At 40.6% G+C, this 22,972-nt stretch overlaps 1 protein-coding gene across 1 annotated transcript in view; it reads left to right on the top strand.

Moving 5' to 3' along the window:
- The window catches only part of CCDC171 (coiled-coil domain containing 171), a 222,465-nt gene that overhangs the window by 146,787 nt on the left and 52,706 nt on the right, over positions 1 to 22,972 (top strand). The window contains 1 exon segment of the mRNA XM_070736888.1: positions 13,799 to 13,930. Coding sequence (XP_070592989.1) covers positions 13,799 to 13,930 — 132 coding nt within the window.

Here is a 22,972-nt window from a genome sequence, read left to right as displayed (position 1 = left end):
TGCTTAAAAGGGCCTGGATCAAATTATTCTTTCATCCAACTGAGTTCAGACTTGAGTGTATATACACTCTGTTTTTTATATGCTAGGAAAAAGTTTGCAGAATTATATTATATTGAATTTTCTATTGATAAATAATAGAAAACTGTCTCATTTTTATTCTGGCTAAAACATTGACAATGCAAGGCATACCGTATTTTTCAGACTATAAGTCGCACCGGAGTATAAGACGCGCCTTCATTTTTAGGGAGGAAAATAAGGAAAAAGCTGATTGGGGGGTGGATCGGCCTCCCTGAGTACCACAAATTAGCTGTTTCCAGAGGTGAATTTTAGCAACAGTTCATTGATTGTGAGCTCTATGTCTTGGTTTTTTTTTCTGCCTCTGAAACCTCCATTTCATAGGCTTTCTTTCTGAAGCTCTGTTTCAGAGGCTTTTTTTTTCTGAAGCTTCACCGGGAGTCACTGCTCACGGCCACTCATGCCCTCATCACCTCGAGGCTTGACTACTGTAATGCTCTCTACATGGAGCTACCTTTGAAAAATGTTCGGAAACTTCAGATCGTGCAGAATGCAGCTGCGAGAGCATTGGTTGCCGATCAGTTTCCGGTCACAATTCAAAGTGTTGGTTATGACCTATAAAGCCCTTCATGGCACCAGACCAGATTACCTCAGGGACCGCCTTCTGCTGCACGAATCCCTGCGACCAGTTAGGTCCCACAGAGTGGATCTTCTCCGGGTCCCGTCAACTAAGCAATGTCGCCTGGTGGGACCCAGGGGAAGAGCCTTCTCTGTGGCGGCCCCGGCCCTCTGGAACCAACTCCCCCCAGAGATTAGAACTGCCCCCACCCTCCTTGCCTTTCGTAAGCAACTTAAAACCCACCTCTGCCGCCAGGCATGGGGGAACTGAGATCCTCTTCCTCTTAGGCCTTTACAATTCTATGCATGGTATGTATGTTTGGTTTTTTATATTAATGGATTTTAATCATTTCTAATATCAGATTACTATTGTACACTGTTTTATTGTTGTTGTTAGCCACCCCGAGTCTCCAGAGAGGGGCGGCATACAAATCCAATAAATAAATAAATAAAATAAATTTCAGAGGCTCGAAGCTCCATTTCAAAAGCTTTTTTTTCTTAAGCTCCATTTCAGAGGCTTTTTAAAAGAGGCTTTTTTTCCCCTGGAGCTCTGTTTCAGAGGCTGTTTTCCGCCTTTGAAACCTCTGTTTCAGAGGCTGGGCAGGGCTACATTTGGACTATAATACACACCCAGATTTTCACCCTCTTTCTTTGTGGGAGGGCAGTGTGTCTTATACTCAGAAAAATATGGTAGGTGTGTCTACTCAGAAGTATATCCAATCAGTTGCGGTTAGACCTATATGACCAGAAAGGTTTGCAGAGGATCGCATAGTTATTCTTGTACAATCTTAGAAACATAGAAACATAGAAGACTGACGGCAGAAAAAGACCTCATGGTTCATCTAGTCTGCCCTTATACTATTTTCTGTATTTTATCTTACAATGGATATATGTTTATCCCAGGCATGTTTAAATTCAGTTACTGTGGATTTACCAACCACGTCTGCTGGAAGTTTGTTCCAAGGATCTACTACTCTTTCAGTGAAATAATATTTTCTCACGTTGCTTTTGATCTTTCCCCCAACTAACTTCAGATTGTGTCCCCTTGTTCTTGTGTTCACTTTCCTATTAAAAACACTTCCCTCCTGGACCTTATTTAACCCTTTAACATATTTAAATGTTTCGATCATGTCCCCCCTTTTCCTTCTGTCCTCCAGACTATACAGATTGAGTTCATTAACGCTCTATATAAGGGGATCACAATCTCCCTCTTTCCTGCTTGTTATACCTCTAGCTATGCAGCCAAGCATCCTACTTGCTTTTCCTACTGCCCGACCACACTGTTCACCCATTTTGAGACTGTCAGAAATCACTACCCCTAAATCCTTCTCTTCTGAAGTTTTTGCTAACACAGAACTGCCAATGCAATACTCAGATTGAGGATTCCTTTTCCCCAAGTGCATTATTTTACATTTGGAAACCTTAAACTGCATTTTCCATTGCTTTGACCATTTATCTAGTAAAGCTAAATCATTTACCATATTATTTATTTATTTTTTTAAAAAACAGGCACTTGACTGAATCATGCAATGATATTGCTTTCCCACTGCAACCCTATACTTCCTGACCTGGGAATAAGTGTAACTGAACACATTGGGTTATTTCAGAATTATTGAAAGCTGGATTAGACTGGACTAGAGTGTAAAAGTCTGTATACTATAGAAAAGGAAATTTGGAAGAGATGTGAGGTCATCTACACTATCTCTCGGGAGTAACATCCTCCAAGTACTAAATAAATTATATACTGTACATCAAATCTCTTACATATGAACTTGTCACTATTTGGAGGCAAGCTTTAAAAAGGGTGACAAAAGTGCCTCTTTGATGCAAAGACGAGTTCAGCAAAATACCTAAGAAGTTTCGGGCAATGTTGTTGCTTAAGCACAGGGGATGATAATACCCAACAGACTTGTAGCTGATTTATTCTAAAGAACAATTCCTTCCTAACTTGAACTGTGATCATCAGATGCCATATGTAAAACAAGATAATTGTTTTAGATTTTGCACAGTATTATCTGTGGATGCAGTTCCTATGTTAACTCACCTGGATAGGAAATACCTTCAAAATTAGAAGTGTGACAAAATTGTATTGCAGTAAGAGGAACGAAACACAGCAAGAGATTAAAAAAACAAAATATATGGCCAAATCCAAGCAAATTTATGCACTTTCATGAGTGACCACTTTAAGAGAAAGAGTTAAGCATAAAGCTCTCCTATTTAATTCAAGAAGACAAAGATTCTGTTTAACATGTTTTTTTTTATTTTGTCCAATACACAATGAGGGTTTTAGTGGGTATACAGTATTCCCTCGATTTTCACGGGTTCAAGCTTCGCGAAACGGCTATACCACGGTTTTTCAAAAAATATTAATTAAAAAATACTCCACGTTTTTTTTCTATACCACGGTTTTTCCCACCCGATGACATCATACGTCATCACCAAGAGTCACTTCTCTCTCTCTTTCTCTTTCCTGTCATTCTCTGCTTCAATCATTTTCTCATTTCTCTTTTTTTCTCCCTTTTTCTATCATTTTTTTCTCTCTCTACCTTACACTCTCCCCCCTCTTGCTCTCTCTCTCTTTCTCCCTCTCTCTCTCCCTCTCTGTGAGAATGCCTGCCCCGCCTATCCTGCAGCCCCCTCGCTGATAGCTGGGACAAAAGCGCTCTCAGCTAAGGGACTGTGAGAGGGGCGAGGCAGGTATTCTCAAAGCGCTCAGAGCGGCTACCAGATGAATGAGGAGGATGAGAAGCCGTAGCCGCCAGCGCTGCTGCAGGAGGACCCGTGTCCCAAGAAAGCCGGTGAGAGGGGTGGATCGGGCGGGCGGGGCGGTAGCGGCGAGGGGGGCGGAGGTGCTGGGGGGCGGGGGCAGCCGACATTCAAAACAATCTTTGCCGGCCTCCGCACTTTCGTCGCTCCCCGCCCCCAACTTCAAGCCCTTGCGCGGCCTTGGAAAAAGGGTGCGCATGCGCAGATGGTGTTTTTACTTCTGCACCGCTACTTCACGGAAAATCAACTTTCGCGGGAGGTCTTGGAACGTAACCCCCGTGAAAATCGAGGGAACACTGTATATCTATATACATATAGTAAAATACATGATGAAGGTTATAGAGGAGATACTCATAGTAAAATATATCTAAGAAATAATAGAAAAGAAGGTATAGTAATAGAACATATCAATGAAAGAATAGAAGAAGAGATATAGGAATAGAAGAAAGGTATAGGAGATATAGGAGAGCAATAGGACAGGGGACGGAAGGCACTCTAGTGCACTTGTACTCGCCCCTTACTGACCTCTTAGGAATCTGAATAAGTCAACTGTAGATAATCTAAGGGTAAAGTGTTGGGGGTTTGGGGATGACACTATGGAGTCCGGTAATGAGTTCCATGCTTCGACAACTCGGTTACTGAAGTCATATTTTTTACAGTCAAGTTTGGAGTGGTTAATATTAAGTTTAAATCTGTTGTGTGCTCTTGTGTTGTTGTGGTTGAAGCTGAAGTAGTCACCAACAGGCAGGACGTTGCAGCATATGATCTTGTGGGCAATACTTAGATCTTGTTTAAGGGGTCTTAGTTCTAAACTTTCTAGGCCCAGGATTGAAAGTCTAGTCTCATAGGGTATTCTATTTCGAGTGGAAGAGTGAAGGGCTCTTCTGGTGAAGTATCTTTGGACATTTTCAAGGGTGTTAATGTGTGTATATGTGGGTGGGTATGTATTTTTTTTTTTTTAAAAAAACTTTCCCACCATTTTTATCTGTGAAAAACATCTTGTGATATATTAACAAATAAACATTTAAAATGCATTGGGATTTACAAATTTAGGTTGTTATGGATAGTTAGACTTTAAACCTGTCTTTAACATGCAGAAATTTATTTTTTCTAAAATACTAAAATCTGTTTGTTAAAATAATGGCATTCATTTCCTTCTCATCTTTCAGAGAGAGTGCAATAAAACAAAATGAAAACAAAAGCAATTTTATAATTACTATAAAACAGCAGTAATATTAAACCAATGCTTCTGTAGTAAAAAAAAACAACTCCAAACTGAGCTAAGAAAATAAACCAAAAGGCAATTTGTTGTCAAACAGAATTAATAGTCTCATTTGTATATTTTGAAATAATTGATATTTTGGAAGAGCTTTGTGGTAACATAGGGATTTGGCCTCTGAGACCCTTGGGAAAACCTTTATAAGTTGACTTGAACAAATTGACTTCAACAATTAATGAAAGCTGTCTCCCTCTTGATCCACCATTCTTCTACCTAGTTGGGCAAAACAAATCAAGAGTATGTCTTCAATTTTTGTTGGTCCAATAACATATTGGAATATTGTCATGGTTGCTGCAATCGTTAAAAAGTCTATATTGCTTCTGGAAAGGAAGCCTTAGCCTTCCTTCCATTTGGAACACAACCTGTAACATCTTTTAGCATTTAATCATTATGAAAGCTATCTACTCCTTCCCATCATCAGATTTTCCCCAGGTCCAGCAATTTGAGTTTTGCTCTCACTTTACCTCCTGTAGGTAAAATAAGTCATGTTGCTCTTCCTGAGGAGTTAAAGAACTAACACTGATTTTAGAGGTTACTGGTGATTATATTTTTTATCCTGCCAAACAGATCTGGCTTCCGTATATGGAACTCTTCCCTCACTCTTTAGTACAATCATTAAGTGTTGTACCTCATGATTCCTGACAGATCTATATTTTCTTTTATGTACACTGAGAGCATATGCACCAAGACAAATTCCTTGTGTGTCCGATCACACTTGGCCAATAAAGAATTCTATTCTATTCTATTCTATTCTATTCCATCCCATCCCATCCCAGCCCAGCCCAGCCCTAGCCCTAGCCCTAGCCCTAGCCCAAGGCCTAGCCCTAGCCTTAGGCTAGCCTAGCCTAGCCTAGCCTAGCCTAGCCTAGCCTAGCCTAGTCTATAACATAGAATATAGAAGACCCCCGAAGGTCTTCTAACCCAAGCTGCAGCTTTAACAGGAGACCTATGCCCATGATGGTGAACCACAGGTAACACCCTGAGCCTTATTGGAAGGCATGCAAAATGTGTCCCTATGTCAGCTATAGTGTGCATGAGCGCACCAGCCAGCTGATATTTTGGTCTCGAGGAAGGTCATTTCGCTTCCCTGAAGCCCCGGAGTGCAAAAAACACCCAACAGGCAAACTTTAAGTTCAGAAAAAGTGACCTCTGGTTTCCCCTTTGTGCTGTTTTTAATACTCCAGAGCTTCAGGGAACTTCCTGAAGCCCCAGAGTGCAAAAAACAGCCCAACAGGCAAAACGGAAGTTCAGAAAAATGGACTTCCGGTTTGCCTGTTGTGGCTGTTTTTTCACCGTCCCAGGCTTCAATGAGGTCTGTGTGCATGTGCAGGGATGGGGGGATTGTACACGTGTGCAGGGGCAGTATAGGAAGGGAGTGTGGGGGGAGGGAATGGGTGTGCAAACATTGCAAAGCTCCTTGGATGAGAAGTGAAATGTCGTCAAAGAAAAACAATAAAGTCCAGTTGTATGTTGAAAAAGCACCTTTGGGAGAAGCATGACTTGGATGACTGTGAATCTCCATGGACTTCCAGTGGAGGAGCAACCACAACTTCTGAAGGCAAGATATTTGGTTGGTTGGTTGGTTCCTCTCCCTGTTAGGAAATTTCTCCTGTATCAAAGACATTCTCCAGTAGTTAACAAATTTCAAATGCAGATTTAGTATTTGGTACAAGGAGTGCTGAAAATTAACCAGTGTGAATGAGGTATTGCTAGAATGAAAATTCCTAAAAAACCCAATTCATGTGCTCATTCAACCAAAAAAATCCATTGGGTGATTTGGTCTAATTACCATGTTTCACCTAAAGCTACCTTCATAGAGTTGCTGGGAAATAAAGAATTTGCCTCAGAAGATGAAGAAGACACTTGGAATACTGCATCCAGTTCTGGTCACCATGACATAAAATAAGATGTTGAGACTCTGGAAACAGCACAGAGAACAGCAACAATGATTAGGTGGCTGGATGCTAAAACATACAAAGAATGGTGACAGGAATTGGCTATGTTTAGTCTAATGAACAGAAGGTCTAGAGGATGATATGATAGCACTGTTCTAATATTTGAGATGCTGCTACAGAGATGTGGGGGTGAAAGGCATCAAAAGGCAAGACAAGAAACAATGGTTGGAAATCAACAAATTTAAACTAATGTTGGAATCATGTTTATAAGCATAAGTAAATATTGGTTAATATTGAGCAAACACAACAAATCAGAGTTCTTGGACCATTTTGGTTCACCTGGTGCATCAGTTGCAGCCCTATTTGGACAGGGAGTCATTGCTCACAGTCGTTCATGCCCTCATCACCTCGAGGTTCGATTACTGCAACACTCTCTACATGGGGCTACCTTTGAAAAGTGTTCGGAAACTTCAGATCATGCAGAATGCGGCCGCGAGAGCTATCGTGAGGCTTCCTAGATTCGCCCACGTTTCTACAACACTCCGTGGCCTGCACTGGCTGCAGATCAGTTTCCGGTCACAATTCAAAGTGTTGGTAATGACCTTTAAAGCCCTTCATGGCATTGGACCGGAATACCTCTGGAACCACCTCCTACTGCACGAATCCCAGCGGCCGATAAGGTCCCACAGAGTTGGCCTTCTCTGAGTTCCGTCGACCAAACAATGTTGTTTGGCGGGCCCCAGGGGAAGAGCTTTCTCTGTGGCGGCCCTGGACCTCTGGAATCAACTCCCCCCGGAGATTAGAACGTCCCCCACCCTCCTTGTCTTTCTCAAGTTACTCAAGACCCACCTATATCGCCAGGCATGGGGGAACTAAGACATCTCCCCCAGGCTTTCTTAGATTTTATGTTTGGTATGTATGTGTTGTATGGCTTTTAATTGTTGGGTTTTTTTATGTAAACTTCTATTATTAGATTTGTTCCATTATTATACTGTTTTTATTACTGTTGTGAGCCGCCCTGAGTCTTCGGAGAGGGGCGGCATACAAATCTAATAAATAATAATAATAACAATAATTTCCCAAAAGCTGAAATTAAGAATCGTTTGCTCCTTCTATGTATGTTGTAGTTTGTAAACAAATTCCCCCAGCAGGTGAGTTAAATACTAAATAATTAGGCCTAAACCTATAAACATGTTACTAATTCTAGATGTTTATGCGTCTATTTTGATCAATTTCAGCGCACAACTGAGACATGAGCCTAATTGGGATCCAGACCCTTTGGTCCAATGTATAATGCTTATCTCTTTTTCTGCTTTTGCTTGCTCTAAAAGCTTTAATAACATTTCTTTTCATTTTACGGAAATGTATGCTATGTGTGTGTTTTAAAAGTTAAAAAGTGAGAATGAGACTATTGAAACAGCCCATTTTTAAAACTGCAGCCTCTGCATATTTATTGCTTTGCTTCATAGTTTCGGGTGTAGTGTGAGTGATTTCTAAAACATGGTGGTATCATGCCTTCCAAGTTAGCCTGTGATCCCCAGAGCCTTCGGTGGAATGTCCTTTGTCTTTAGCTTTCATTATGAAAACCCCATTTTTATACATTGTTCAAAGAATAACCTTGCCTTTCTCTTTTCTCCCTAGCATCTATGCCCCACCATTCAGCTGGGAAAGCTCCCATCAAGGAGCTAAAGGTTATTAGGATGATAAAATCCAGATTCTCTGACTTTTAAGGTTATAGCCTTAAAAGAACGGCAGAGGAGGGTGAAGGAAAACAAGATAATTTGGGCACCTGCTTTTAATCATTCTTAGAGTAGCTTGATATTGAGGACCTGTATACTGCACGAGCCAAAAAGAGGGCGGGTAAAATATTTACTGACCCCTCGCATCCTGGACACAAATTGTTTCAACTCCTACCCTCAAAACGTCGCTACAGAGTACTGCACACCAAGACAACTAGACACAAGAACAGTTTTTTCCCGAACGCCATCACTCTACTAAACAAATAATTCCCTCAAAACTGTCAGACTTTCTACTAAATCTGCACTTCTATTCTACTAGTTTTTCTCATTATTCCTATCACCCATTTCCTCCCATGTTGACTGTATGACTGTAACTTGTTGCGTATATCCTAAGATTTTTATCAATATTGCTTCTTCATTGCTTATTTGACCCCTATGACAATCATTAAGTGTTGTATCACATGATTCTTGACAAATGTATATTTTATTTTATGTACGTTGAGAGCATATGCATCAAGACAAATTCCTTGTGTGTCCAATCACACTTGGCCAATAAAAATTCTATTCTATTTTATTCTATATGGGAAAAATGGCCCGCTTTCCATGTCCTCTATGGACTGTTGCTGTGTTGCATTGGGCAAGGTCTTTTGAGAAAGGAGGAAGAATCCGAGACCAGCTGAACACAGTAATAGCAATGTGGAATGATAGTTCCTTATTGTTTGCTTCATATAAAAATACTTTATATTTTTACAGTATTTGTTCAAATTGGGGTATTTTTTTTAAATCACAGCGAAGAGAAAGGATTTTAGCAATGGCTACATATGCAAAATTCCCATGCCTATCATAGCTACTGCAGACAAATCTGCCTTTATTGTATCTGTTTGCATAAATCATCTGGAAAATGTTCCCAGATGCACCATCAAGTAGAAAATTTTAATTACAAGCTAACTTTTGACACCTTTATACCCCTCCTTTTCTCACCAAGGGTCTCGTCTCAGTTCCCCCAGAAAACTGCCTCTGTTTCCAAAATGTAGAAATTAGAAGAAAATAAGCATATGTAGTCTTTACATTTTGGGGACTTCTTACCCAGTGTTACCTGTGAATAAATTTAAGCTCCTATATATAGATTTCTTTACCACATGTGTTACCTGATTCATTAATTTTAAAAAAAATTGTGTCACATCTAAAAACTGGTTTGTAAACAATCATCTTGTATCTTTAGATGCTTCCACTTTTTATCTATTTCCCTTCAACATCACCCAAACCATAGTTGTCTACATACTGTCTCAGGATAATATGCTTTGTACAACAGATATAAATCAATAACTCTATTTTTAAAATACAGGTATGTATGTTTGGATGCATGAAAAATTAAAGAATCTCAGTTCACAATGGAAAATAGAATCTTCAGGCAAGACACAAGCTTTGATCTTCTATTTTTTAGAATATATTTGCAGATTTTAGGAATACTTTTAAAATATGTACAGAAAAAAAGATGTCAGTTTGCCTTTGTATTGATCACACCCGTATTCTAAAAACCCTAAACAAAGATTGGACTAAGTTCTGCAATTTCCTTCACAGCGTAATCCTATCAAAGTTGGGAAGCATCTTATCTTCTTTAGTAGAAAATATTTTTCTTTGTGTAGGAAAAAAACCTCCAGTGCTTTCCGGGAAATATATGTAGAGCCCCTTCATTCCATTTTTTCCCCCTTTTGTACAGTTTTGTTAAACAATTGCTTTTAGTTTTGAGGGATTATTTTCAACCTCAGACGGAAAGGACACATGGATAATGTCCTGTCTTCCCATAGCTTTGAAGTCCTGAAAATCTACAGTTTGTATGCAGCATGCCAGATTTTAACCATACACTTAGGTGCTTTCTTTTATGCTACAGATCAACACTGTGGGAAAATGTGTGAAGGGGATATTCTTTTGTAAGTACACTGAATTAGTGGGCATTAGTGGAAATGTAAAACCTCAAATATCTACTTTTCCCTGAGCTGTACTATAACATTCCAAACTGCAGAGAAGACTTTTCACACAATGGAAATGCATCTTCCTATTAAAAAAACCCCACAGATTTCATAGCATGTCAGGAAGGAAAGCAGGGGAAAAAACCCTTCTCCTGTACAACAGTGACAGTGCTAATTGTCCCTGTGAATTAACGTTTAGGCTATAATAGCAATATTCAAAAAACAGAGTCCCCAACTGCAGTTGTAAATTGGACAGAGCGGGAAAGGAGCATTATGTATAACTGAAGCATCTCTCCCTTGTTCATGTAAGGTTTAAATTTAATAAACAACATTGAAAATAATCAGAAGAAACTCCCCTCCATTAGTTAAGTAGTTTAGCGAAGGAAGGAGGAAGGGAAGAAAAGAGAAGAGAAGGAAGAAAGAAAGAAAGAAAGAAAGAAAGAAAGGAGGTAAGGAAGGATGGTGGAAGGAAAGAAAGAAAGAAAGGAAAGAAAGAAGGAAGGAAGGTAGAAGGAAAGAAAGAAAGGAAGGAAGGTAGAAGGAAAGAAAGAAAGGAAGGAAGGAGGTAAGGAAGGAAGGTAGAAGGAAAGAAAGGAAGGAAGGAAGGTAGAAGGAAAGAAAGAAAGGAAGGAAGGAAGGAAGGTAGAAGGTAAGAAAGGAAGGAAGGTAGAAAGAAAGAAAGGAAGGAAGGAAGAGAAAGAAAAGAAAAGAAAAGAAAAGAAAAGGAAGAAGACACAATGCAGCCCATTCTAAATAATTAAAACATTAGGATAAATATTTGGACTTTTGTAATCTGGAGTTTTACATCTGAGGAACATTTACATTCCTTTTGGCTGATGACCTAACCTTATACTGCATTCTAAAGATATGTTCCTTCTTTTACTGTCCAATTTATTGTTATAACCTAACGGCAAAGGACCAAAGCAGAAATAAGTAGAGGTGAAAGGACTTGGCCCTGCCGCTGTTGTATCTTTGCAGCATCTACATTGTTTATCTCTCCCTCTCTCGCCTCACCCTCTCTTCTCCTTTGCGCTGTTCCTCCCCTCCTCCTTCAGTATTAGCAATCTGCTTTGGTACTTTGACATCAGGGGTTTCCCTGGTGGATTTTGTCACAGAAAAAAGAGAATCATCAATATCGCAGTTAAACTTGACTTTCAAAGCTAATAGTATCTCATTTGGGGGCTCAAATTTAATAAATTTTCTTTGATTCCGGGTGCGTTTTTAAACATCAAACAATGAATTGGCCAGGGTGCAGTAAAATATTTAGATCTATTGACTATGGTTCAGAAGGGTAGAAGGCAAAACACTGGTGGTTTGATGTTGATAAATTCTTAGAACCTTAATCCACATTAACGTTTTCTTTTATCTGGGTGCACATAGGCTACAATGAGAAGACGAAAAGCTAACATATATAGTCTACAACAATTCAAGTGAGATAATGTATTGTTATAGATATAGTAAAATGACATTTGTAGTACATTAGACAACATGATTATCTAGACAAAATTATATATACCGTAGAAGGCCCAAGAGATGGTTTTTGTTCTTCTAGACTCTCTACTCTAAACCTAGAAATTTCAGATAGAAATGCGTGGAGGGCCCACACCGTTATAAAAATTGTATTATAGTGCATACCTTTGACAGCTACCAATATTGATAGGAATTCTTTATATCAACCAGGGAAATGTAAGATTCCCTATTCCCATAGACCAGGGTGCAGAGTATGTAGATCTCCAGCACTTGATTTAACACATCATCAGGAATCACACACAAACACACACACACACACACACACACACTAATAAAAAAAAAGAATGATAAAAACAGTGATTTCCTAAACATCTTCATGACTTAGAAGGAAAAACATAGGCATAGAATGATTAATACAAAAGGCACTTCCTAATAATGTGGAATGCAGCAGTCATTTTTATGATTGTGTTAATGTTTATGTAGTAAACTATTGCATCAATTACTGGCAGGGCAGGAGAATGTGGCTGGAACGATTTGTATGTTTCCATTCTAAAAAGATTTTTGCTGCATATTGCTTCTGAGATACAAGACTGTACAGTTCAGTTTAATTACTGCAAGAGTAGAGTTTTCAAACTAAGATGACAAAATCAGGTGTGCAGCAACTGACTTCTTTCCTATTTTTTTAAAAAACCCATTTGTATATAACACAGTACTGCCTATTTGGAAGGAAGCCTTGTTATCTGTGTTCCAAAAGTAATAATAAGTTATGACCTCTTGTATATTCTGTACCTTTCCCTTCAAGGAAGATGGAGATGAGAAATTTCCATATTTCTGTCTATTAAAAAAAAATCTTATGTAGTTTTGTTAAAATCCATCCAAATCTAATTAATGAATCTCCATAATTAGTTCAAAGTACACTAATAAACTATGGGTAATGATGCTGGGTTGTTGTTGTTTAAATGTTGAGATAATCGGTTTAACCTAATTTATAGTTTACAATTCACATGTAATATTGACACTTGTTACTTAAAAGTAGAAAAAAAATGCTTCTGACTTCTGGAGATGAGCAGACATAAAGATATCTGTGGATATTTTTCTGGTATTACTGGAAGATCATTTGTAATATTCAGTTGAAGGCCCCCTACCTAATAGGCTTATTCTGTAGTCTCTATGCTTAGAATGTGATCTTGTATAAATAGAAATAACAATCAAAAACTATAAATATTGCCCATTGTATTTTTATGGATGAGTGAAGGTATTGCTCACCTTAACAGAAGGTGGCAGTACAATACCAATTGCATAAGATTGTAGTTGTCCACACAAGTACATGGATCTCTCTAATTTACCGTGCTCCGTGTTTTGTTGTTTCTTAAACATAGAAATATTTTAAATCCCAATTACTTGGCATTGGAAAAAGCATGCATTTTATTTTTGTTCCCTTTTATTTGTCCAGGTAATCCTTACTACTGTTAAAATACTTTGATATTTGAACTCGGTGCTTCCTCAGGCACTTATGGCCACTTCTTATTAGCTGTTCTGCAGCTGAAGTCTTAAAAATATTTCCATTATCTAATCTAATTTTGCTACATCACAGCTTCATTAACTTAAAAGTGTTTCCTTTGATGAGAGTGAGATATTTATGTGAATGTGCGAGCTTTTTTAAAAAAGAGAGGTTCACTGGTGGCATGTTTGCTGAAATTAATGTGGTGTCCCTCTTATTGTACATCTGACGGTCTTAAATCTAGACCCCATGCATTCGGTGTTGAGCTGAGTGCAGCCCCACTTGAACGGAGAGCCTTAAGTGACTTTCTTTCCTATCTCATTTCAGCCTAGAGAGGAGGAAGCTTTTTTCTTCTTAACATTCTCTCCCAGCACTCTGAATTAGAGATTTATTTGCAACGAAAAATCAATTAGTCCTAAATTTATTCATGGATTTCAGGTCCAGCAATCAATGCAAGTCCACTCAGTGGACTCAAGGGGACCCACTTCATCCCAGTTAATGTGTCTGAAGGGGAATTACCATTGATACTGTTTTTTCCCTTTTAGGTCAGAGATCAGATCTCGCTGTCATGGACTACAGCAAGCAGGAATGACTTCGCCCTGCAGCTGCCTAAGCTGCACCTGGAGACCTTTGCAATGGAAGGGCTGAAAGGCCGGCCAGAGGTTATAGCATTCCAGGTCAGAGTCTTCCATAACCTTTCTGCACCCACCAAATCTCCTGAAACATTAACCCGTGCTAGAAATAAAGGTTTCCACGAGGTATCTGTCAGTGATTGAGAAATATGGTATACATACACACGCACACACACACATTTTTGTGTTTTAAATGGACTATTCAGGTACTGAAGGAATGATTCGGCAAAGAAAACTGTGCCTAATGTATATTCAAGGGTGGTTTAAAGGAGGGAGAGTCTGGCTTAGACTCCCTTTTAAAAAAGAAAATTATTTTGGAGGAATAAATATAAAAATATTCCAAGCGGCTGAGAAATAGAAACAGTTGCTTCTTATCAATGTCACAGGCTGTCATTGGCATTGTGTCACATAAGAAAAAAAAAAGAGTGCGAGGTGCACCCCGGCAACTGATTGCTATGCCAACTGGAGTTATTCAACTGCTGACAAAGATTCTAGTGTTTCCTTTAAATCTTTTTTAGGCGCTTTCTATATGACACTTTCTGATGACAAAGGCCACTCTGACAATGGATGTAGACGTCAAGGTGTTTAATCAGAAAATAGTGCTCCTAAAATGAAATTTCCTTTCCTGCTTATTCAGAAGGATCCCACAGACAGTGTGTTTCAAGTGTTTTTGCGAAAGGTTTTATCTTTCCATAGTCCTAGTACTGTTGTTTTCTAAAACTAAATACAACTCTGCATTTTGGGCTTGAGAAAACAAACATCCTTTCTGTGGGCATCAGTGGAGTTAGGGGAAGAGTAACTTGTGAAAGGATTCATCTTTTGCATAGTATACTATGCATAAGCGTAGCACTAAAATTGTGACTAAAACTAATAAAACTCTACATTTTGTGCCCAAGCAAATATCGATTCCGTGGGTGTCAGTGGGATATCGTGACACATGTATCATAGCAGTATTTGAATTCACACCAATTATACAATTATATCCTGATATGAAGTTGTCCTTCCTTGTTCTGCATGTCTATATCCATTTCCTACACAAAGTGTGGTTACAACAGAAAAATCATGGCATAAAAGTATGTTTGTATGTATGTTTGGTTTTATAATAAGGGGTTTCTTAGTTGTTTAGTATTGGATTGTTACATGCTGTTTTTTATCACTGTTGTTAGCCGCCCCCGAGTCTGCGGAGAGGGGCGGCATTCAAATCAAATCAAATCAAATCAAATCAAATCAAATCTTTGATTTATTTATTCAATTTTTATGCCGCCCTTCTCCTTAGACTCAGGGCGGCTTACAACATGTTAGCAATAGCACTTTTTAAACAGAGCCAGCATATTGCCCCCACAATCCGGGTCCTCATTTTACCCACCTCGGAAGGATGGAAGGCTGAGTCAACCTTGAGCCGGTGATGAGATTTGAACCGCTGACCTTCAGATCTACAGTCAGCTTCAGTGGCCTGCAGTACAGCACTCTACCTGCTGTGCCACCCCGGCACAGCAGGTAGAGTGGGAAGAGACCTAGTGACATTTCTTGGATAATACCAAAATACTTATATTTATCTTGCAAATGGTTATCATAAACAGAGACCCAAACTAGATCTGACAACATGTTATCCACAACAAGTTATTTCTTTTTAAAAGGAAATAATTAATTAATTTCACTTTCCAAATAGCTGACTCATAGATGGTAATGGCCATATTGTTGAAGAATATGTACATTTCTTTTCCGAGGTGACAGCATATATATTGACCCTATTACTTTTGGTATTGTTTCCAAATGTATGTGGGTATATGATTGACATCTAAATTATACAAAGAGGAGAAAGCAATCATTATGATATTGATTACATTTTGTGCTTGTTATTTTGTACCGTGCATATGTGAACGCCTCGCTATCTCATAGCTAGCTTGTTGGGTTGGTTAGTTTGTTTGAATTCTACACCACTTTCCTTAAAGAACCAAAGGTAGCATACATAACATTCCCTCCTGTTTTCTCCCTAAAGACTAGCCTGTGAAGTAGATTTGGCAAAGAGTGAGAGACTGTTCCATAGTCTTCTTAGTCTTAGGGCAACATCTCTGCTCACATAGTAACTATTCAATGTATTTGCATTCAGTTTTTCTGAAATTCATTTTTTATTCTTTGTTTTATTGCATTTCATTTGTCTTCATGTTCAAAAACAAAATGACCATGGACAGGCAAAAAAGTAGTGGGAATAGGTGTGACTTTTGACTTCCTGTTGATTTTGCATTGAGTTTTCTTGGTAGAAGCTTGCAAGGAGCCTTGGAAACCAATCAGTCAGAATAGAACTGGAAGGTATCTTGGAGGTCTTCTAGTCTAACCCCTCTGCTCAAACAGGAGACTCTTTACCATTTCAAACAGGTGACTTCATGTGTTCTTTTTAAAAAACCCAGTGATGAAGCATCCACAACTTCCAAAGTCAAGCTGTTCTACAGGTTAATTTTCCTCACCGTTAGGAAATTTCTTCTTAATTCCAGGTTGCTTCTCTCCTTGATTAGTTTCCATCCATTTTCTTGCCTTCTGGTGTTTTGGAAAATAGGTAGTCCCCCGCTTCTATGTGGAATACTGCTATCATGTCACCCCTAGTCCTTCTTTTTTCTAAATCAGCCATACCCAATTTATTTATTTATTTATTATTTGGCTTTGTATGCCGCCCCTCTCTGAAGACTCGGGGCGGCTCACAACAAGTGCAACAAATCATAAATAATCCAATTAATTAAAATATTTAAAGATTTTTTTTAAAAAAAACCCATATACTAACAGACACACACACAAGCATACCATGTATAAATTAAACATGCCCAGGGGGAGATGTTTCAATTCCCCCATGCCTGACGGCAAAGGTGGGTTTTAAGGAGTTTACGGAAGGCAGGAAGAGTAGGGGCAGTTCTAATCTCCGGAGGGAGTTGGTTCCAGAGAGCCGGTGCCACCACAGAGAAGGCTCTTCCCCTGGGGCCCGCCAACCGACATTGTTTAGTTGACGGGACCCGGAGAAGGCCCACTCTGTGGGACCTAATCGGTCGCTGGGATTTGTGCGGCAGGAGGCGGTCTCGGAGATATTCTGGTCCAATGCCATGAAGGGCTTTAAAGGTCATAACCAACACTTTGAATTGTGACCGGAAATTGATCGGCAGCCAATGCAGACTGCGGAGTGATGGTGCAACATGGGCATACCTAGGTAAGCCCATGACTGCTCTCGCAGCTGCATTTTGCACGATCTGCAGTTTCCGAACACTTTTCAAAGGTAGCCCCATGTAGAGAGCATTACAGTAGTCGAACCTCGAGGTGATGAGGGCATGAGTGACTGTGAGCAATGAGTCCCGGTCCAGATAGGGCCGCAACTGGTGCACCAGCTGAGAGATGGTTTTCTAATGTGAGCTGTGGATCGAGGAGGACGCCCAAGTTGCGGACCCTCTCTGAGGGGGGTCAATAATTCCGCCCCAGGGTAATGGACGAACAGGTGGGATTGTCCTTGGGAGGCAAAACCCACAGCCACTCCATCTTATCCGGGTTGAGTTTGAGTCTGTTGACACCCATCCAGGCCCCAACAGCCTCCAGGCACCGGCACATCACTTCCACCGCTGCAACTATTCCTCCGGAACCGCCGGTTACCGCACGAATCCCAGCGACCGATAAGGTCCCACAGAGTTGGCCTTCTCCGGGTCCCGTTGACTAAACAATGTCGTTTGGCGGGCTCCAGGGGAAGAGCCTTCTCTGTGGTGGCCCCGGCCCTCTGGAACCAACTCCCCCTGGAGATTAGAATTGCCTTCACCCTCCCTGTCTTTCGTAAACTACTCAAGACTCGTTTATACCACCAGGCATGGGGGAGTTGAGATATTCCTTCCCCCTAGGCCATTACAAGTTATGCATGGTATGTCTGTGTGTATGTTTGGTTTTATAATAAGTGTTTTTAGTTGTTTTATTATTGGATTGTCACATGCTGTTTTTATCATTGTTGTTAGCCGCCCCGAGTCTGCGGAGAGGGCCGGCATACAAATCCAATAAATTATTATTTTTATTAATTATTATTATTTCTAATATGTATTTGTCTCCAGGCCCTTAATCATCTTAGTTGCTCTTTTTGGCACTTTTTCCAAAGTCTCAACAACTTTTTTGTAATGTGGTGAGCAAAGCTGGATAGGGTATTTCAAGTGTGATCTTATTAAGGATTTATAAAGTAATACTAATACTTCATGTGATTTTGATTCTATGTCTCTGTTCATACAACCAAGGGTTGTTTTAGCTTTTTTGATTGCTGTCCCTCCCTCCCCGCCTGCCTTGTTACCAGCTTCCCTATTCATTTTTCTGTGGGAAGCTTGTAGGGAAAAAGTCATTGTGGAAGACATAGATATGGAATTTCAAAGCCAGCAGGCAGATTGCTGTTGCTGGATAAGAGAGGAAGTGAGGAGGTACACAGGCGTGTAGGTCAGAAAATGCTACATGAGGCTGAAAAAGAAGTGCTGGGTGGCTTGCAAAGGTGGCACAGGATAGATAGGGTTCCTAGATATTTGGGAGTATGAAAGAGGTACTGTGTATGTCATTCCAAACTTTGTCAACTCATCAACAAATAAGATGCAACTTAATTAAGTGCTATGTTATGTATGCTATAGACCAGTTGCTACCAGTAGCGCTGGCAGTGGGAGGCTCCGCCCACCCACCCGGGACACTTTTATGCATGTGCAGTAGTATCACGTGTGTGAGAGAGTGCACACGCAAATCAATAGTAAAGGGTTTTAGAACCCACTACAGCTCTAGACACACAAGCATGCATGCATCCTTCACTTTTGCAAAATAAATGTAAACTCTATGGGACGTAAGAGGGCGAGAAATAATCAGAAAAGATTTTAGGAATACAGTGATACCTTGTCTTATGAACCCCTCATCATACGAACTTTTCAAGATATGAACCTGGGGTTTAAGATTTTTTTTGCCTCTTCTTCTGAACTATTTTCACCTTACGAACTCGCCACCGCCGCTGGGATGCCCTGCCTCCGGACTTCTGTTGCCAGCCGAAGCACCCGTTTTCACACTGGTGGGATTCCCCAGTGGCTCCCCTCCATGGGAAACCCCACCTCTGGATTTTGCGATGCTTCAGGGAAATCCCACCAGCGCGAAAACGGGCAGTTCAGCTGGCAACGGAAGTCCGGAAGTGGGGTTTCTTGGCGAGGGGGTCTCTGCGAAATCGCAGCATCACAAAAACACCAAAGTCTGGAGGTGGGATTTCAAGGACTTCGGTGTTTTTGCAATGCTGCGGTTTCACTGACGCTTCCCTTGCTGGGAAACCCCACCTCCGGACTCCCGTTGCCAGTGAAGCGCCCGTTTTTGCGATGCTGGGATTCCCCTGCTGGGATTCCCCTACAGCATCACAAAATCTGGAGGTGGGGTTTCTCATGGAGGGAAGCCTCAGGGAAATCCCACTAGCGCGAAAACAGGTGCTTCGGCTGGCAAAAGGGGTGAATTTTGGGCTTGCACGCATTAATCGCTTTTTCATTGATTCCTATGGGAAACATTGTTTCGTCTTACGAACTTTTCACCTTACGAACCTCGTCCTGGAACCAATTAAGTTCGTAAGACAATGTACCACTGTACTTATTTCTTCCTCATCCTTTTGTGATGAGGGAAATGACAATCTGGGAAGGTGAGGAGAAACTTTATTTTTCTTGCACACAGGAGTTGTAGCAAGTGTAGACAGGTAACATATAAAAAGTACCTACAGTTTGTTTACCCGTGTAATACCCCCGTTTCGTGTTTTTTTGTCTGAAAAGTGCTACAGCAAGAGAAGTAGGGTGTTAGCTAGTTTTATAGTAGCAGTGGGAAGTGTTGATATTGCTTTTGAGTGATAGAGTATAATCATTATAAATTTATAAAGGGCTTACGTACTCCATTTATTTTATGTAAATTATGCATCCATGTATGATGTAGTCATGGCTGATCATATCGTCTTGTACACAGGAGCAAAAGATTGCTCTTCTAATCAATTGAGCAAAGATAAATGTAACACAAAATGATGTTCTGTTCCTGCTACATTTTCTGCTTCTTTCAATAGCACTAGAAGATCTGCGAAAATAAGCATTTGGGACCCAAGGGAAAATATCTATCTACAAATACAAAGATAATTATGTTGTTTCTTGTCTGTTCGGAACATTGTGGGGAAATGCTGCATCTTAAAAAAAAAGTACTCTACAAGACTTTTTGAAGGCAAATAGAAGTGCTTTTTCCAGGTGGTAGTCCTCATTATTTTCCATTCAAACCGATGGTGTGCTGGCATGCAAGATACACAGATCAACACTATGGAGCAGATCTGAAGCCCATTGACTATCTCACCTTGGACGGTTTTAACACAATTTATTCTTGCTGAAGATATAAATACAATATCGTTAGGTCCCAAAGCATTTCATGATTTGCATCTCTCTCCGGTGCTTTCAAAACCAATCGACGATGGTCTCTGGCACCAAGAGAAGCCTATTCCCGGGCAAATTAATTTGCATGAATTCCCCCTCTTTCCAAGCGCAATTATAGGTATTGACCCAGAAAGCCCTAAATAACCTAGGACCAATATATTTGACGGGTCCTCCTCTCCTGTAGAAAATTGCCTCCTTGCCAAAGCTTGGTTTCTGGTCTTTCTGGAGCATTTTAAAACAGGGTAATTTAGGTGAAAATTGGTGTGGAAGTGGATTTAGTCTAAGCTTTGTTATTTTTCTTCTAAGAAATGTTACTGGTTTGATCACTGTGTCACAGGGTGTTTGATTTTCTTCTAAACTGTGTTGGGATTTTGGAAAGGGATACAGTGTTTATTTTATATATGTTCCCCAGGGGCTGGTAAAGGTCGTACTTTGTGTAGACTTGGCAACTTAAGATGTTTGGACCAGAGGTGGGTTCCTCCCAGTTTGGACTGGGTCACCTGGAGTGGTAGTGACCTACTGGTGATGTCACGATGGTGTCCCAAATCTGTTTCGGTCCGTGGGCACCGCCATCTTTTTTGGGGAGGGGTTGGATTTCTTTGTACTGTTAGGAGTTTCCCCCCCCCTCTGCTGCTTCTTGAAAAAGGGCCCTCCCGCCTGCCCCTGGGTGTATACTTACCTTTATTCCTTCGCCTGAAGCACAGTTGATCAGATCCTCAGCTATGTTTCGGGCTGGCTATAGCTACTGAGTATGCAAGGAAGCAGAACTGTATGGGGATGCGCGATGCAAACTTGTGGCGAAGGTAAGTGGAATCCATCCCTGGTGTGGATCACCCTTCTTTATGTTGCCAGGGTTGAGAAGCCCGCGTGAAGACAATTTGAGAGGCCATTTCTTGGCATCAGATTAAAAGAAGAAAAAGCATGTATAGGTGATGAACAAAGAGTATAATTTGATGCAAGGGACATTTTTTATTAGTTTCAGGCTTATGTCCCTCCCCAAAAGATAAAGTCTTCTCAAGCCAAGCTCAACTCTTGCTGATTTTGTGGGTTTTGTGATTTATGTTTTTCCCTGGACCTTAACATGGGAATGGGAATGGTTTCTCATTGTCTTTTTCCTTTGTCTTTTCAATCTAGCCTTACTTGGCTTTTTGAGATCAGCCAGAGTTAATGAGATACTGCTACGTTAAGGTGACCAGACGTCCCAAATTTTGTGGGACAGTCCCACTTTTTGCCTATTTGTCCCACATCCTGCTGGGTTTTTTAAAAGTCCCATTTTTTAAAAATGGCATGTCCACAGGAGAGGGGGCTCGGCTCCATCAGCCCCCACTCCATTCTCCCATCTTCGGGGGCATCCCCAGGGCCAAGCCGCCCGCCTCCTGCCAGGAGCTACCGGGTGGCCTCGCAACATTCCTCAGCTGCAGAGAACCGGGCAAAGCGTCCCCTCATCGCATCTTGGGGGGTGGAGCGTAGAGCGCAGAAGAGGCGACCCTGTTTGGCCGGCTGTAAAACCTGGAAGTGTTGCAGTTTCTGCATGAAACCAGAGGACAAGCTAAGAAAAAGTGGGATAGGCTGCTGCCTCGTCCCCAGAGAGACAGAGATGGAGGGGAAAAGGAGGGGGGGGAGTGAGAGCGGGAGGGAATGTGAGAGAAAAGGAGAAAGAGAAAAATGAGAAACTGATGGAGGGAAAGAACGAGGGGGAGGAAGAACAAACAAATGAGAGAGAGAAGGGGAAAGAAGGAAAAAGAGAGGGAGAGGGAAAAGAAAAACAGAATGAAAGGGAGCGGGGGAGAGAGAAATGAGGGAAAGATTGAGAGAGAGAGAAAATGAGAGGGAGAAGAGGGAAACAAATGAGAGAGAGAAGGGGGAGAAGGAAAAAGAGAGGGAGAGGGAAGAGAAAAACAGAAATGAAAGGGAGAGAGTGGGAGAGAAATGAGGGAAAGATTTAGAGAGAGAATGAAAGAGGGAGAAGAAGGAAACAAATGAGAGAGAGAAGGGGAGAGAAAGAAAGAAAAGGAAAGAGAGAGGGAGGGAGGGAAAGAGAGGAAGGGAGGAAGGGAGGGAAGGAAAGAAGGAAAGAAGGAAGGGAGACATTTTCCACAGAAAACACCAGGAGCCACAAACCCACCCCCTCGTGGCTGGAGAGGTTACTATTACACTGCAGACCAAGACAACTAGACACAAGAACAGTTTTTCCCCAACGCTATCACTCTACTAAACAAACAATTCCCTCAACACTGTCAAACTTTTTACTAAGTCTGCACTTCTATTTCTACTAGTTTTTTTCTCATCATTCCTATCATCCATTTCCTTCCATGTAGGACTGTATGACTAACTTGTTGCTTGTATCCTAAGATTTTTATTAGTATTGATTGTTTCTTCATTGCTTATTTGACCCTGTGACAATCATTAAGTGTTGTACCAGATGATTCTTGAAATGTACCTTTTTCTTTTATGTATACTGAGAGAATATGCACCAAAACAAATTCCTTGTGTGTCCAATCACACTTGGCCAATAAAGAATTCTGTTCTGTTCTGTTCTATTCTACTATTACTATTTAATATTACACCATTTGATTTAGAATACTTTTTCCTTGTTTTCCTCCTCTAAAATCTAGGAGCGTCTTATACACCGAAAAATATTTTTAATCAAGACACCCACCCTCCGTCCCCA

Source organism: Erythrolamprus reginae, chromosome 2 (assembly GCF_031021105.1).
Source record: "Erythrolamprus reginae isolate rEryReg1 chromosome 2, rEryReg1.hap1, whole genome shotgun sequence".
NCBI lineage: Eukaryota > Metazoa > Chordata > Lepidosauria > Squamata > Dipsadidae > Erythrolamprus > Erythrolamprus reginae.
Note: the sequence above shows the minus strand (reverse complement) of the source record. Positions and strands in the feature narration are given on the sequence as shown.